This window comes from Cydia fagiglandana, chromosome 1 (assembly GCF_963556715.1).
Source record: "Cydia fagiglandana chromosome 1, ilCydFagi1.1, whole genome shotgun sequence".
Taxonomy (NCBI): domain Eukaryota; kingdom Metazoa; phylum Arthropoda; class Insecta; order Lepidoptera; family Tortricidae; genus Cydia; species Cydia fagiglandana.
Window position 1 is genome coordinate 30,401,008 of NC_085932.1, and position 17,816 is coordinate 30,418,823.

At 42.3% G+C, this 17,816-nt stretch overlaps 2 protein-coding genes across 2 annotated transcripts in view; both read right to left on the reverse strand.

Moving 5' to 3' along the window:
• The window catches only part of LOC134669492 (uncharacterized), a 245,804-nt gene that overhangs the window by 136,735 nt on the left and 91,253 nt on the right, over window positions 1-17,816 (reverse strand). The window lies entirely within an intron of this gene.
• Window positions 3,732-17,816, reverse strand: part of LOC134668072 (protein masquerade) — a 38,966-nt gene continuing 24,881 nt past the window's right edge. The window contains exons 8-16 of the mRNA XM_063525587.1: window positions 15,471-15,593; window positions 14,756-14,927; window positions 13,807-13,913; window positions 13,225-13,396; window positions 11,630-11,817; window positions 9,631-9,720; window positions 9,153-9,307; window positions 8,526-8,639; window positions 3,732-5,260 (exon numbers count right to left, since the gene is read on the reverse strand). Coding sequence (XP_063381657.1) covers window positions 5,207-5,260; window positions 8,526-8,639; window positions 9,153-9,307; window positions 9,631-9,720; window positions 11,630-11,817; window positions 13,225-13,396; window positions 13,807-13,913; window positions 14,756-14,927; window positions 15,471-15,593 — 1,175 coding nt within the window. The 3' untranslated portion in view covers window positions 3,732-5,206. The remainder of the gene's footprint in view (window positions 5,261-8,525; window positions 8,640-9,152; window positions 9,308-9,630; window positions 9,721-11,629; window positions 11,818-13,224; window positions 13,397-13,806; window positions 13,914-14,755; window positions 14,928-15,470; window positions 15,594-17,816) is intronic.

Below are 17,816 nucleotides of genomic sequence, written 5' to 3' on the forward strand. Positions count from 1 at the left end.
ACCCATAGACGGTCGGATGGAAAGGTTTGGTATGTTATACTTTAAACAATTATTTTTAGTAGGTAATTATTGAAAATGCGCGTTTTAGATTGTAATTATGTTTTCTAAGGATATTTAGGCGTGAGACCGAACATTGAGTCGTCTAATTTTCACACCTTTTTATATATTTAAATAAGGCATATATTTAGTTTTTTATTCATATCTTAAGCGGCGCATTTATGAGCGTTATTTTATTTTTAAAAGCAATTATTTTGGATTATGTAACAACAAAGTATAATACATAGCAAACATTTGATTATTATTCATATATTGACATCTTGAAATTATTGGTATGTTTCAAATATTAATTTTAGATAAATAATAAGTTTAATTTTCGGCAGTGACAATCTATGTGTCTTGTCTCTCCCTTTATGCTGGCATTTAAATACTATATTGAAATACAGTGTGATGAAAAGTAATGAGAAAATGCGTACAAATAGTCCATAACTACTATGAATCATTACATAACTATGAGCCATAAATTATCGTAACTTTGTTAAAGACAGACCAATTATTTCATATTTACTGGCCATGTGCAGCGCGTGGTGGGAGAACTAAAACCGACAACAGCTCTTGGGGGCTATTCATAAATTACGTCATTTCAAAATGGGGGGGGTCTGGACATGGGATGACGTTAGCATGAAGTAGGAGGAAATGGGATCATTTGAAGCATGATTTTTGGATGATTATGGGGGGGGGGGGTCAAAAATCGATGACGTAATTTATGGACAGCCCCTTGGTAAAAAGTAGTTGTTCAACCTTATGACATACATACTCTGTAAAGTTAGTTACGTTACCCGTAGCCGCCAGGTGGCGCCGCAAGATTTGCATATAGCCAACAATTTAGAGACAGTGACACTAAATATTGGTAAGTTTATTTTATTCCTGGGTAAGTTACGAACATTTATGTAAAATAACGTGTATCTTCACGCTATGTATGTGCTTGACATTAAGATATGCTGTTTGATGAAATTGATATTGCTATGATTGATTGTGTACGTAGATTTTTACTCGAAACGTGTTAATAAAATACTTTACGTAACAAATTTAAGTCTTATTATTTTTAATAAATTCGTTGTTTTAGATAAGGTGAATATCAGAGACGGTACATTAGTAACACTGTCACTGTTTGTATAGTCTGTAATAGATGATGACATTAGTAAGGTAGAAGTACTAGTGCTCGACGCTGCACTAGTATTCGCCATGGGCACTTTATGTCAACGTGACAAGGATTAAATTTGTATACAGAAAAATCTTCGCCGTTCAAATTTAACCTATATTACTTTGATATAAAGTGCCCATGTCGAATACTAGTGAAGCGTCGAGCACTAGTACTTCTACCTTACAGAACTTTGCATCCACAATTTACTTCATGTAACACTATTTGTTACATACTAACATATATGTTACATTTTGCACTACTTTATCTTCGCATATGAGTCGATTTAACAAACATTTAAAATGTTTAGAGGTCAAAGGGCAGTGAAACAAAATTGCATAATTTTCACAATTTTATTTGCAAACAGAGTACTAAATTTACAGTAGGTATTTAGCTAAAACTGACTCCAAGCAATCTTTGACGCACAACAGACATTCCCAAGCTAAATTCCAAACAATATGTTTGGAAAATACTCAAAACACGTCGATTTTGTTCGTCATTGAAGTCTTGTTCAATGCTGTTATGGCGTTAACACACCATTAGATCGACTCAACGTGTGGTAACACCTTAAATTACTATATAAATTGCTCAGTGTTATACAAGACAGTACAGCAATATTATAGCCCTTTAAATCTCGCTTTGCTCAGGCTTCTATTTTTTCTAGAATCTTTTACATGCTCTGAATTCATTAAATCCACGCAATCATATATAATATGAAGTAAGATACGTCTCGGATCACAGGGAATGTGACCTGAGGCTTATTTTATACCTGAGGTGTGAATAATTTTTGTTCTACGGAACCGTAAAGCGTCAACTGCGTTTAGCGTGACGAAAATTGACGCTTTCCGCACGGAGAACAGAAAAAGAACTTTGCTTACTTGCATAACAAACCAGCTTTTTAGAATATGAAACTAATTTATTTATATATCAGCATTGCACATGACATTTTAGTCTTATTTACAACGCTCGTAAGAGCCTACGAAATTACCTGACGATATGGCTTGAAATTCAATAAATACATAAAACACGTAGTTTTAACACCATAGCCTTGCTCCTATATAAGAAATAAATTACTAAAATACTATCGACTTAGTTCTAAACATCTTCATTGTATAACTATTAGTACACTGGGCGTATCCAGGGGTCCAGCGAAGAGCCGACGAAATGGAAGGCTTATTCATTCAAAAAAATGTCCACACTGCCTTGAATCATAAACATAACTTAGATACCTCTTTTCCTTCCGCACAGACTAGCCACTGACAACTGAAATAGATGGCGCCTTAACGTCACATATTTTATGCGGGCACTAAATTGTTAATACTTAGCATTGACGACCTTACGTGGTATTCCACCTATCCAATTTCGTACTTTACGTACGTTTCGTACGTTCAATGTGAGAGAGTGAGACGCAATGCAAATTGAACAGATGAAATATCACCCTACGTAGTTGCCTCATACATAATACAGTCTGTGGCCAGTAATACGAGCAAAACATTATACTGTAGGCTTTACTCCTCATACTGACCAACATTTGTTCAGCGACTTTTAAAAATAACTTGTGGTTTGATTTTTAATACGAAACTTTTTCAAAAGCCATATAAAATGATCTTCCTATCAGCGAAATACTTAGGACCTCCTGGATTACTCCGTGTAGGTATATCATATAAAATATTACGTATCTGTATATAATAGTTGTTTGGTTTCCGTACTAAAACTAATAACTGCTCTAAATAATATGACATCAAGGTTTCTTATGATATGTAAGTATACCTTTAAAAAATACATAGGTGAATTTTGAAGAAAATTCATTATTAAATATGACGCACAAAGTTATCGAACTTTTCCAGTTAGGAACCGTACTTAGAATTCAGAATGTGGGATTTATAATAGATTTTACTGAATTTTATGATATTTTGTCAATAACAATGTCTTTAGTTAGTAAAAATATCTGAAAAAAACCTTGATTTAAATAAGGGTGATGGCCTAACATTTATGTAGGTATTGTAAAAAGAGAAAACTTTTAAGTAGCACCTAGTTTTCTCAAATCATTAGATTTAATATAACTTAATCATAGAATAAATAATATTTAGTATCAGTTGAGGACCCCCATAAAAGCAATTTCTCACAGACCTAAGTCAGAGCCTTAAATTAGCGATAAAATGCATCATCTTTAAAATGCACGCTCATCCTTAAAGCACCTACTCATACATCAAAAGTGATATAATTGACGGAATATGTACCGACTTTTTGTCTTTGTGAGTGCGTCTATAAGATTGGGCACTATTGATGTATTGTAGAATAGAGGTGCTTCGGAGAGTCGTGCAGTTAAAAATGGTTCATCTCTACGTTTACGCCTCGGCCACGAAAACAAACGCACGTTCGAAACTTACCCTCTTATTCATAAACGTGTACTAAAGTTGACAAGCCGCTAATAATCGTTTGTCCCTTTCCATCATACCAATACGTCGGAAACGGACAAACGATTATCATCGGCTTGTCAACTTTAGTCAGACGTTTATGAATAAGGGGGTTAGAGAAAACAGTAACCGGAGTAGCCTTTCAGTACTCAAAAACCATGCACAATGTGCAAAAAATCTTATAAAGACATTACCATGTGTGATAATGACATGTATGTGTGCGTCAAAATGAAAATGTATTTTTATTTAAATGTGAATCTTCGTGTTTCAACACAGAACTCTTTTCATTTCTTCACCTTCCCGCAAAACTTGGCAGATATTTTAATAATAATTTAATAAGGCTACTCCAGTTACTAGCGTACGCTCTAAGTTCGAAAGCGTCAACGTTGAGCGTAGGTACAGTCGCCGTCAGATATATAGGAGCGGCCAAGGCGCTCACAAATATCTGAACACGCCTCTATTGTCAAGGAGTTAGAGTGCGTGTTCAGATTTTGTGAACACCTTGGCCACTCCGATATATCTGATGGCGACTGTACACGCACGGAACGGGTTTTCGTGGACCTCGGGTTAAACCTAGATCACAGAGATCTTCACATTAATCAAACACAAATGGCCTCCAACCGGGTGCAGAATAAATAAGTGGTGGGAGAAAAATAAATGCCGCCGAAATAAATTAAATATTCCTAACTTATATTAACTTAATTAATAAGAGCTTATTTATTTACACTCAGACCGAAGTTGATGTTGCACTTCTAATACATATTTCTTATTTATTTTCGCTACGTAGTCGCAAACTCGGGCGAATTGCAAAACCTGCAGAAGTTGTCAACTGTTACACGATTCACAATCAAAATCATTTTCAAATGAATCACAAAACATCATTATATTCTAGGTTTTCACAATATGGAAATTCGTGACTGTTTCAATTCCATAAACGTAATTTTTAGATGGTGTTTAGTAATGCTAATTCTCATGCTTCTTCATGCAATCCTGCTATATGCTAGATTGAGAAATTATTAGGTAAATGTAGGTATTACTATTTCACTCTAGCAGATAATCCCAACTCAAACCCTTCCAGAACTGCCGGCCTAGCCAAGCTGACAATCGCTATCGCTACGACAACCAAACGCTTTGTGTCTCTCTATCTCCGTATGAATGCGACAATGACAGTTGCATTTCGATCGATACGGAGCGTAAGCGATTGGCATGTTGGCTACGCGGCCTGAGTAGGTACCAGGTATTAATTGGATTTTGACATTAAAGGGTGCGTTAACATTTTGGGCACATTTTCATGTAAATTATGGAGCGTCAAATATACTCGTAGACCAAGCTAAGTTGGTAGCGATTTTGATAGCCCAAACGGTGCCAGTGTTATTTTAAACGTCAAACTTCTATGAAATTATGACGTTTTCTTAACGTTGCCAACTTAGCTTGGTCAGGCTCTAGTACCTGAACCTGACTTTCTAGAGTGAAATGTGAACACTATTCATATATTGGACGCGTATCGATGGCTCGTGGTGAACCGCCGGTGAGTCCAATGTGAACGTAAAAAACCCTGGACTTTTGAAAAGAGTTCTAGTAACGTCTAATACTATAGGTTGTTGACGGAGATGATCTGGTTGATCCAGCCGATGAACGAAGACACCTGCAAAATTATATATTGAAGTAAATTAGATGCTTTAGGTCAGGGGTTCCCAAACTGTGAGGGGCGGCGCCCTGGGGTCCCTTCACCATGTTACCATATTATACTTTACTCTTTGATGTTATCTATTTCGAATAGCCTACTTAGCTAGGTGAGGGCACCGCCACCAAAATTATAAATTGCATGTGCGCCGCGGACTGAAAAAGATTGGGAACCCCTGCTTTAGGTACATACCTATTAATATTTGTTTTTATCAAGGTTCTGCGTTCGCGTCACCACCAAACAAGGTAGCACTTACTTAATTCTTGCGACTAAATAAGCAAGCTACAAAATGGCTGACGACATGCCTACCTATGCCTTAAACAATACAAATCAAAGTTACATACCCTTTGAACGCCTATCGTGTGCCATCTGTTATCATGAACCTTGTCGAGGTGCCGACGTTACGGCCCCCGACCCCAAGGCAGACCAAAACAGCGATGGCCCGATGGCTCAATGTCGTGAAAGCCGATATGAGTGTAAACGGGCTCACACGATAGGAAGCCCAGGGTCGCGCAAAGTGGAGAAAGTCGCTGGCCCAATATTACAGGGTTCTATGTTTCACTTTTAGGAGCATTCCACGGGCTGTCCCGTACAAACGGATTTTATTTCCTGTGTTGCGACTTTTTTTTCGGCATTTAAAGTAGCCAATTATTTTTCTGTGCATAATTTTGACCATTTGTCATAGAAAAGGAAACCCTTGTACCTGCAAATCTTCAGAAAATCGCGTTTGTACGGGACAAATGGTAGACAATTTCATGGAATGCTCCTTTATCGAACTGAAATTTGAACATTGTCATAGTGACATTAATTAATTAAATTTACATTTGTTTTTTTATTTAATTTAATTATAATGTCTAAATGTGAATTTTGAATTTTTGAATTTTAATAATTTAAATTTAATCACAAGACCCGAGCATGGTACAATTCGGACTGTGCTCGAGCCGAGGCCCTTAAGCAGTCTGCATACCAGGCTTGGGTATTAGCCCGCGATACCAAAGCTGGAGCACAGAGGGTTCGCGCGAGGAAAAAAGCCTTTAACTCAGCTGCCAAGTCCTGCAAACGGGTGCTTCGAAAGGCTCGATTCGACCACGTCAGTCGAATAGGGGCCAAACTCGCCTCCTACCCTCCTGGTAGCAAGCGGTTCTGGTCCCTGTCGAAAGCGGTCGAATCCAACTTCTGCCGACCCACATTGCCACCTCTGCAGAAACCTGATGGGACACTGGCCCACTCCGCGACAGAGAAAAAAAACTTGTTTGCTTCTCTGTTTGCGAGCAATTCACGTCTAGACGCAGGCTCAAAACTTCCACCTACGCTACCTCAATGCAGTTCCTCTATGCAGAGAATTGCTATTCATCAAAAAGAGGTACGCCGAGCTCTGCAGAATCTTGACGTGAATAAGGCCAGTGGACCAGACGGTATACCTGCACGTGTACTAAAGCAGTGTGCGCCTGAGTTGTCTTCTGTACTGACACGCCTGTACCGCCTCTCTCTCCAAACAAGAACGGTGCCGAAATCCTGGAAGCTTGCAAACGTGCAGCCAGTACCCAAGAAGGGTAGTCGTGCTGATCCCTGCAATTACCGACCAATCGCCATTACCTCCATGCTCTGTAAAGTCATGGAAAGGGTACTTAACGGCAAGCTGCTGGCATACCTCGACGCAAATGATGTGCTCAGTGACCGTCAATATGGCTTTCGCCGAGGTCGGTCTACTGGGGATCTTTTAGCGTATGTCACGCACTGCTGCGGCGAGGCCATCGAGAGGAACGGTGAAGCGCTTGCTGTTTCACTGGACATCTCGAAGGCCTTTGACAGGGTTTGGCACGCAAGTCTCCTTAGCAAGCTTCCTGCATACGGCATCCCTGCTGACTTTTGTAGCTGGCTATCTGATTTCTTGAGTGAACGGTCGATCAGAGTAGTTATTGATGGCTGCTCTTCAGACCTCATGGCCATTGACGCCGGTGTTCCTCAGGGGTCTGTTCTCTCCGCAACCCTTTTCCTGCTCCACATTAACGACATGCTGCAACCCAGCATTGTAGGTTATGCAGATGACAGTACGGTTGTTGAGAGATATTTGGCTAGTGCAGGGGACAGCAGGGAGGATATACGTTCACAGAGAGAGGCCATGGTTGAGCGAATGAACTTGACCCTTAGTCTCGTTTCCCAGTGGGGTGATGACAATCTGGTCACGTTCAATGCCTCCAAAACGCAGACGTGTCTATTTTCCGCAAAACGGAGTCCATTCGACCTGACTCCTTCTTTCCGGGGTGCATCTGTACCTATTGCCGACAGCCTGGAACTCCTCGGCATGGAGCTGAGTTCAGTCCTCAGCTTCGGCAGCTTCATTGAGTCTAAAGCACAAACTGCGGCCAGAAAGCTGGGCGTCCTAAATAAGGTGAAGCGATACTTCACACCTGGACAGCTTCTAACACTTTACAAAGCTCAAGTCCGGTCGTGTATGGAGTATTGCAGCCACCTGTGGGATGGCTCAGCTAAATACCAACTCGCCGCTTTGGACTCAGTGGAGCGCAGAGCCAGGAGGATGATTGGCGACAAGAAGCTAACGGCTAAGCTTCAGTCTTTGGCCCATCGGCGGAAAGTCGCCAGCCTGTCGGTATTCTACAGGTTGCACTTCGGGGAGTGTGCCCAAGAGCTACACGAGCTTATTCCACCGTCCCCATTCTACCATCGGACTTTTAGACGCACGGCCGGTTTCCATCCTTACTTGGTAGATATTCCACCAATTCGCACGAAGCGCTTTGCTTCTACTTTCCTTATGCGCACTGCCAAGGAATGGAATTCCTTGCCGGCGTCTATATTTCCGTGTTCTTATAACCCGGCAACCTTCAAATCAAGAGTGAACAGGCACCTTCTGGGCGAGCTCGCTCCATCGTAGGCCACGTCTACGCCTCGGCTAGTCTGTGGCCATGAGTAAGCCCATTCATAATAAAAAAAAAAAAAAAAATTATTATGACTTAAGTGTTAATTTAATTTAAGGAATTGGTGATAATTAATTATTTATTTTTAGTTATTTTTGTAATTATTATATATATGGACTGTTTGTCTGAAATAAACGTTACATTACATTACATTAAGTCGAATTTCAACTATCTTGAAAATGTAACATAGAACCCTGTAATATTGGGACAGCGATGTAGGAAAGCGGACCCCGGCAAAAGCCGGGATAACGCTAGGTAGAAGAATATATAAAGTAGTGTGTGAAGTGAACCTTGACGTAGACGCCCGGCACGTCCTGGCGGCCGCAGCCGAAGCCCCACGACACCAGCCCCGCCAGCTCGTAGAACCCGTCGTCCTGGCACACCAGCGGCCCGCCGCCGTCGCCCTGCACGACGAACACACTTTCATTCATTCTTTATATTATGTCAACAACAATCAATAGGCACTAATCATCATTCGAGAACCAAATTGGCCAGTATAAGACTATAATTAGGTAGTATAAGTTGCCAGAACTATATTTAGCCGATTAAAAATGGCCAAAATTTCCCATGTTTCGTAAAAAAACACGCATAATCTTATAGGGACCAGCCACATACTGTAAACAAAACTACATATATCTGAAAACAGGAATGATAAAGGAATTATTGTTCCATAATCAATGCTACAGATGTGCAAGTATTGGAAAGTTACCTACCTTAAAGTTGAAAATGATCTGGTAAAGTTCCAGAACACTTTACAAGAAATAAAGTTTCCATTTTGGAAATGGAAAATTGCGTTCTTCATACAAAATTATGAGAAGATTTCAAAATTATACCATGTGGAAATATCGCAATTTTCCCCCGCCAGTCATACCTGCCTCCAGAAAGGGAAGGTATTGAAGGACACTCCATTATCTTACCTGACAGGCATCGTTGCCCTCCTCTCCGCCCGCGCAGAACGAGCTGGCAGGCAGGATGAAAATCTTTTCAGTCACAGCGTTCACTTTCCGGATGCACTCTGCGTCGCTGACTATCGGGAGCTCAGCCTCTCGCACTCGCAATGGGATAGGACCAGCTGGAAATATCAAAATTTACTTGTAAGATCGAATACGTAACATAACAAACCAATGCGGCGTACGTTTTATGCAAAAAGTCGAAATGTTTCAGCCCTTACAACCTTATTTAACTTTTAACGTCACTTTTTAACACCTTGGGATAGAAAGTGACGGACACTGTTTTATCACGCTGTCACGTAGACAAGAACGACAATCATATCCGTACAGGTTCCCACAGAGCATCGCCAAGGTAGCCTGGACATCGCATCGCTAGAAAAATTGAGCTTCGTTATCCAAAAGCGTCCATAGCTCTTGAGACCCATTGGTATAAAGTAGTACTCACTCTCGCCCATGTATCCGTACCCGGTGACGGTGCACCTTTTGCCCGCCGCGTGGCTCACTCCCCGCGCCGGCAAACACACCAGGCACACTCCTGTAACGAAACTACGGTCAACATTGCGAACCCAACCACACTTTCATTCTAATCAATAAGGAGCATTCCATGATATTATCTACCGCTTGTCCGGTACAAACGCGAATTTTCTGAAGATTTGCAGGGATAACAGTTTTCTTTTCTATGACAAATGGTCAAAATGTGCACAGAAAAATAATCGCCTGATTATCGCCGAAAAAAAGTCTCAACACGGGAAACAAAATGCGTTTGTACGGGACGGCCCGTGGAATGCTCGATAATGATATCCTGGGAGCCTAGCCAAGATGACAATCGTTTTGAAGAAAACGAAACGATATTATCTCTCTATCACTCATCCAATTTTGGGCGATAGAGACAACGAGAATTAGGCCCCCTGGGCCCAGTTTTATAAAGTTACAAGTTACAGGTTACAAGAGTACAGGCTACAGGCACCTGTAATGCACTGTGAACGGCTACAGGTGTTTTATAAATACACATAAATAATTACAGTTGTAAAGAACCACGGTCAATCTCGATTACATGTGAAATCTACAGGTGTGAAGGACATCACTATTTTTAAAAAAACGTGTGTCATAGATACTTGGTTCTCTACTAAATTATGTGTTTTGTTTGCTGTAAAATATTAATTACTGGAAAAATGGCCAGAAATTAAGGAAAAATCGAGTGGTTGAGAGCGGCGTTCCATGCCAAGGATATCCTTTTTGGGCCGTTTTCAGATTCAGATTAAGTTAGATTTAATGAAATATTTACGTAATAAGTAAATAACATGTAAATAAGTAGGTACTCTTTCACATTCTTACATTAAAATGTATCGTTTCGGTAGCGGTTCAAAGATAAATACGGTGTGTATCGAAAATTATGAATAGTATACTTTACCATAATGTGAATGCACTATACTTATATAAAGAGACGAATGCTAATAAATCAACGACAAATATCGGCAATAATCCCTTTCCATTTCCTAGTAGATAAAATAAAACGAATCGTCAATAAAATCAATATCAAACATATTGTCACTTTATTTCCTATATTTACTATATATTTCAGATACATTAACAAAAACTGATAAGGTCAGTGCATGGAAAAGTATGCATGCCCTGGCACAATCGTTGGCGTTGGTGCTTAACAATAAAGAGTAAAGTTTAAAATCTCTCAGAAAACGAGTCTACAAGTAGCTGCTGGTGTGCTGTTACAGGACTCAAGACGTATGTAAGTTTTTGTTACAAGTGTACCAATCTACACTTGTAATTTACAATTCTTTTATAAAACGCCTGTTCGATTATGAGTTTAAAACTATAAAACTCCCGTATTTTCGTCTATGGTTGAGCTACAGGCACTTGTACCTGTAACCTGTAAAATTGTAACACAGTACTTTTATAAAACGCAAATTGTAAAAAACGGAGCAAGTGTTGCCAGTAAACGCCTGTAAACTTGTAACTTGTAACTTTATAAAACTGGGCCCTGGACGCAACCATAAGATTTCCTCAACTGCGCAAGATAAAACTCTCCTGGGCTTTCCTTTTACGAAAAATGGTTTTGTATTGCTATTTGAAAATAAAAATAGTTATTTTTGCGGTTTTAGGGTTCCGTACCCAAAGGGTAAAACGGGACCCTATTACTAAGACTCCGCTGTCCGTCCGTCCGTCCGTCTGTCACTAGGCTGTATCTCACGAACCGTGAGAGCTAGACAGTTAAAATTTTCACAGATGTATTTCTGTTGCCGCTATAACAACAAATACTAAAAAGTACGGAACCCTCGGTGGGCGAGTCCGACTCGCACTTGTCCGGTTTTTTAATTATTTTTCATTCACATTGTATGACGGTAACGGAATAGTGGTACATGTGTGTGGTAGGTTTCAGAATGTTTTTCATTGGCTGAAACACTTCAGCTGCTAGTGCTAAAACTGACCTTCTTTGAGCTCCGCCTTCCCATGTAGCTTGAGCAGTGCTATATCATTATCCAGCGTCTGGCTGTTGTGGTTGTGGTGGATGTAGGTGGTGGCCACACGTAGGGTCTGAGCGCCGGGCGACCCGTATTTGCGGGTGAGGTCGTGGTCTCCAACGCGCACGTAGATGGCGTCGCCGGAGCGGACGATGCTGTAAAAAATAACAAATTAGTCAATAGTTATACATTGTCAAAAAAAATATAAATACCTCCTACCTAGGTATAGTAAATATCTGGTTATGCGCCTTTGCCTACACAAAACGAGGACAATTTTGAAAGTCCAGCTGGACATTACGGACCCTGGACTCCGAAAGAGAGAGAGAAAATTTAAGGGCCCTATGGAAGACTAGCGTTGAGTTTATAGATTATAGAGTTATGTTTGGGTTAATTTCGTAATGCACAATTAATGTTCGTTTTCCTACTTTTAGTTGTGTTACATGTTTGTAAATGTCACAAATATACATTTCTTATTAAAAACATTGTGGAAAATGAATGTACAAGTATGTACAAGTATATTTACAACAATTATATACATAAATTTACAAATTCTACTGAAGAAGGTAGAGAGGCAATAGAGAGTACTCTCTCCAGGCGGGTGTTATGCCTGGGGACCGAAGTCCACTGAGAGTTGGTCGGAAGTTATATTATATGGAAACTGACATTATAACTCCGTAAGCGCGATGTAGGTCTTACATACTAATTGCCTTCTAGACGTAGTATCTTCTTAGTAGTTTGTGCGTTCTTAGCTTCCTAACGCCATCTGTTAGAATATTGTGGCACGGCGTTGGCAGTGACAGCTAGAGGAGCCGCCACATCAGCCCCCCTTTGAGCGGAGGGGTCAGCGACGACGTATGAAGTGTGCAGCGAAACCAAGTGTGGCGAGTGAAGATGCTCAGAGTCACAGGCGAGCGGAGCGGCTCAGAGCCAGTGTGACGAGCGTAGTTGCTCAGAGCCAGAGAGGCGAGCGGAGAGAGTGAGAGAGAGAAATGGCTTGCTGCGAGGCGGCGTCATCAGGATCTTGAGGTCTTCATGGCTGTCCAATGTCGGAAGGTCACTAATGTGGAAAGTATTTACAAGGCTATTTACAATATATATTTACATAAATTTACAAATTGCACTGAAGAAGGTAGAGAGGCAATAGAGAGTACTCTCTCCAGGCGGGTGTTATGCCTGGGGACCGAAGTCCACTGAGAGTTGATCGGAAGTTATATATATGGAAACTGACATAATAACTCCGTAAGCGCGATGTAGGTCTCACATACTAATTGCCTTCTAGACATAGTATCTTCTTAGTAGTTTGTGCGTTCTTAGCTTCCTAACGCCATCTGTTAGAATATTGTGGCACGGCGTTGGCAGTGACAGCTAGAGGAGCCGCCACAACATATTGTACTGTAGTGTCTGTCTACATACTTAAGAGATTTAGTCAATCCATATTATCCTGGTCACGGCACCAATTTAAAAACCCTCCTCCAAATGTCATACTTGTTTTCTCTAAAGAATGTTTTAAATGCAAGAAGTTTGAAGCCAGTGCATCCGGCGATGAAGGAGTAGGAACTGACTTGGTGACGCAGTGCGCCGCCGTGAGCACCCACTGCGTGCCGATGAGCGCGGCGCCGCACAGGTACTGGTTGAGGGAGTTGATGAGCGCCACCTGCCAGCACCACTCGCCGCGCTCGCCGTCCTCGCCGCCCATCACGCGCCCGAGCCGCCGCGAGCTGCGGGACGAACTCCCTGGAAACCATAGTAAACATGATGATCGACTAAATACACATGTGCTCGCATAAAATGTCAAATAATATAATACCTATTGGTGTAATCGAAATAGCGATTTGGAAGTCAGAAGGTGATCTAGGTCGGTAAGAAGGAGTAAGTATTAATAAAGATTGACCCACGCCGGAACGGTCTGGGTCCGGGCCGAAGCGACAGATACTACGTTTTTTATAAACGCCTACAGAAAATAGAAGGCATCTGATCACCGGGGTTCGTTACTAACTTTCTATAGATGCCTTGACCCGGATCTGGGTTGGCCCAGCGTGAGTCATCCTTAAGTCTTCATCTAGTTTGCAACTATCAGATGCCACATGAAACTGGGGTGGCGTTTAGTGGAGTTTTCTAATGATAAAAAAGCCAAATAATTTTACCTTTCACTCCGCACACGTATTTGTTGTATTTTTCCGGCACTCTTATCGTTGAGCCGTAGGTTGGTTCATAAGGTACAGCTGGAACCAAAAACAATGCATTATTACTACTTAATTCATTTAGTTATGCTGCCACGTTCTTAAAGTTAGTCAGTTACTCATGGGCGTGGGGTGCGGCGTGGTGGTGTGGGGCTCGTACTGCGGGGTGGCGAGGGGGTAGGTGTCGTTCCTCTGCACACCGGTCACCTCCAGCACTTTAGACTTGGGCGCGCAGCATTGTTGGTCACTTACTCATGGGCGGGGGGTGCGGCGTGGTGGTGTGGGGCTCGTACTGCGGGGTGGCGAGGGGGTAGGTGTCGTTCCTCTGCACACCGGTCACCTCCAGCACTTTAGACTTGGGCGCGCAGCATTGTTGGTCACTTACTCATGGGCGGGGGGTGCGGCGTGGTGGTGTGGGGCTCGTACTGCGGGGTGGCGAGGGGGTAGGTGTCGTTCCTCTGCACACCGGTCACCTCCAGCACTTTAGACTTGGGCGCGCAGCATTGTTGGTCACTTACTCATGGGCGGGGGGTGCGGCGTGGTGGTGTGGGGCTCGTACTGCGGGGTGGCGAGGGGGTAGGTGTCGTTCCTCTGCACACCGGTCACCTCCAGCACTTTAGACTTGGGCGCGCAGCATTGTTGGTCACTTACTCATGGGCGGGGGGTGCGGCGTGGTGGTGTGGGGCTCGTACTGCGGGGTGGCGAGGGGGTAGGTGTCGTTCCTCTGCACAACGGTCACCTCCAGCACTTTAGACTTGGGCGCGCAGCATTGTTGGTCACTTACTCATGGGCGGGGGGTGCGGCGTGGTGGTGTGGGGCTCGTACTGCGGGGTGGCGAGGGGGTAGGTGTCGTTCCTCTGCACACCGGTCACCTCCAGCACTTTAGACTTGGGCGCGCAGCATTGTTGGTCACTTACTCATGGGCGGGGGGTGCGGCGTGGTGGTGTAGGGCTCGTACTGCGGGGTGGCGAGGGGGTAGGTGTCGTTCCTCTGCACACCGGTCACCTCCAGCACTTTAGACTTGGGCGCGCAGCATTGCGTGCCGGCCTTCTTGCACTTAAACACGTCCGTCATTTCTGCGTTGCCTGGAAATTTGAAAGATTTTTATATTATTTAAACCCACTGAACAGACTGATTGAAGGATGACCGGGCCGGGGCCGGGCTGGAGCTTCCGGCGCTTCGTTTTTTATGGAAAGCACCACGTGATCACCGACCAGCCATCATGGAAAATGACATGTCGACGCCTCCGCCCGGCTCCGCTCTCGAACCGGATATAGGCCGGCCCGTTCATTGACGCTCTCGATTGCAAGCAGACTGGCGGGAATTATTTACTGCCACCAGAACGGATATGATGGTCGTTTTTGTCTACGCGACAGCATGATAAAACGGTATCCGTCACTTTCTATCCCGCGGTGTTAAAAAGTGACAGTTATTTTATCACGTGGATAAACGTGGATAAAGCCGTCCATAATACGCCGGCGGGTCGCATCGTCAATAAAGCCGTACGAGACGTCCTACAGGCGGAGCCGCGAGTGAGTTTATATCCCGTCCCTTAATATCTAGTGCATTCTTTCTGTGCCTTAAGTATTTAATTTAGAAGCTAAGATGCAGCGGAGGACGATACTCACGGAAGCACGTGAAGGACAGAAGGGAGACGATGCACGAGCCCGGGCAGTCGGGGCGCGGGTCGGCGGGCGGGGGCGTCGTGCTGGGTGTCGTGGTGGTGGGCCAAGGAGTGGTGCGCGGGGGGACTCTGCAAACACAATTATTTATTTTCACTAAATTGCTGAAGATTATAGACTACACCTTATCTTGAAACGCTGGCTACCGCTATAGTGCATACCGGTATACAGGGTGATTCGTGAGACGCAAGCGGGACTAATCCTGCACACTCAGTGACTGACAATTGATCGATCGCCGTCGTATTTAGGTGAAACGATGACGCTTTTTCCTATTTTTTAACTTTTTGTTGAAGGCAAATTTGAATCTCTACAATCATGGTTACCCTACGAGACCTAATTGATTAATAAACATAAAACCTCTTTAACCGTAATGACAGCATTTTAATTACGAAGAAAATAAACTGTCAAACTTGAGTGAGAAACGAGTTTTCAAAAGTAACCAGACCGTGATGACAGTGATGACGTTCAATTTGACACAGAATATCGGTAGTTTAGTATTCTAATTTTAGGGTGACCATGCACGTCGTAAATAAATTTATTAATTTTTTTTTCAACACGTATATAAAATTAACATTAATCTCACTAATCCTGATACGAAACAGTTGCTTATAATTTACAAAATGCGCAGTGTTAGTCCTGCTCACGTCTCCTGAATCACCCTGTATATTGTACTACGTTAACAGCAGTCAACACCACCCTTAGGTAGCTGAACGTAAGGGCTGAACACCTGGAGCCTGGCTCCCGCGGGCCAGGGTTTGGCCCTGCCCTGGTCTAACGTGTAACATGGGAACTATAATCTAAACCTTACACAATAAGAGGAAGTATGTGCCGAGTTGGGGGAATGGGAAGTATACTCGTATTGGCTAATCATTTGGTCTTGCTCCGAGATTGCGCGATGTGAATATGGCATACAGAATGCATATATATAACCATTATGTTTCGCCACGTACTGTGCCCAAACAAGCTGAGTAAGTAAATATATCGTCGCCCCCATGCTAAACTAACATAAGTGTAAATTTGTCAAAATTGAGTTATTGATGTAATTCTGTACCAAATATGACAATGCACAATGTGACCAATTTTCAGACTTCTATCTTTTAAGCTTTCAGAGTTACCATTGTACCAATCTGACTTAATAGTTCTTTTACCCCATGGTAGACTCGCGAAGTGTAGATAAGGTATTTTTCCTTGGCCGACACCAGTAAATAACTAACGAATCTGCCATTTTCGTTAACTTTCTATGGTGGCAATTATTATTGACCGGTACGATTAGCCTATAGAAAACTTGCGAATCTGGCAAATACGGTAGTTTACTATGGTGGCATTTATTCCTCATTCATATTAATAAACTATAGCATAATTGCGAATCTACACATTCGTTATTTTACTATGGTGGCAACTATTACTCAACCACATAAGTAGACTACAGCAAATTTGCGAATCTGGCACATATGTCAGTTTACTATGGTAGCATTTAATATTTATCTACATTCATAACCTTTAGCATAGTTGCGAAACTGCTCATTCGTTAATCTACTATGGTGGCAAATAGATATAACAACAAAGTAGCCTTAGCAAATTTGCGAATCGGGCATATTCGTTACTTTATTATGGTGGCCATTATTACCACATCACATAAATTAGCCTGTTAAAATTTACGAATTTTGCATTTCCGTGAGTTTGTAAGGTAAATCATTCGTTTGTACCTCTACAGTAACTTACAAGTAAATATGCGAATCAGGCGTTTTCGTAAGTTTTTAATAACATTATTTTTGTACTGTTTACAAGATTACTTGAAACGCATTTTTGCTATATTTTATACCACGTCCATAGCTAGCTTCAGAGTTAGACCCTTTAACAGCCTGTACACTTCTTTTTTTAGGGTTCCGTACCCAAAGGGTAAAACGGCACCCTATTACTAAGACTTCGCTGTCCGTCCGTCCGTCCGTCCGTCCGTCCGTCCGTCCGTCCGTCCGTCCGTCCGTCCATCCGTCCGTCTGTCACCAGGCTGTATCTCACGAACCGTGATAGCTAGACAGTTGATATTTTCGCAGATGATGTATTTCTGTACCTGATAGCGGCTACAACAACAACAACAAATACTAAAAACAGAATAAAATAAAGATTTAAATGGGGCCCATACAACAAACGTGATTTTTGACCAAAGTTAAGCAACGTCGGGCGTGGTCAGTACTTGGATGAATGACCGTTTTTTTTGCATTTTTTTTCGTTTTTTTTTTATTATGGTACGGAACCCTTCTCGCACACGAAGGGTTCCGACTCGCACTTGCC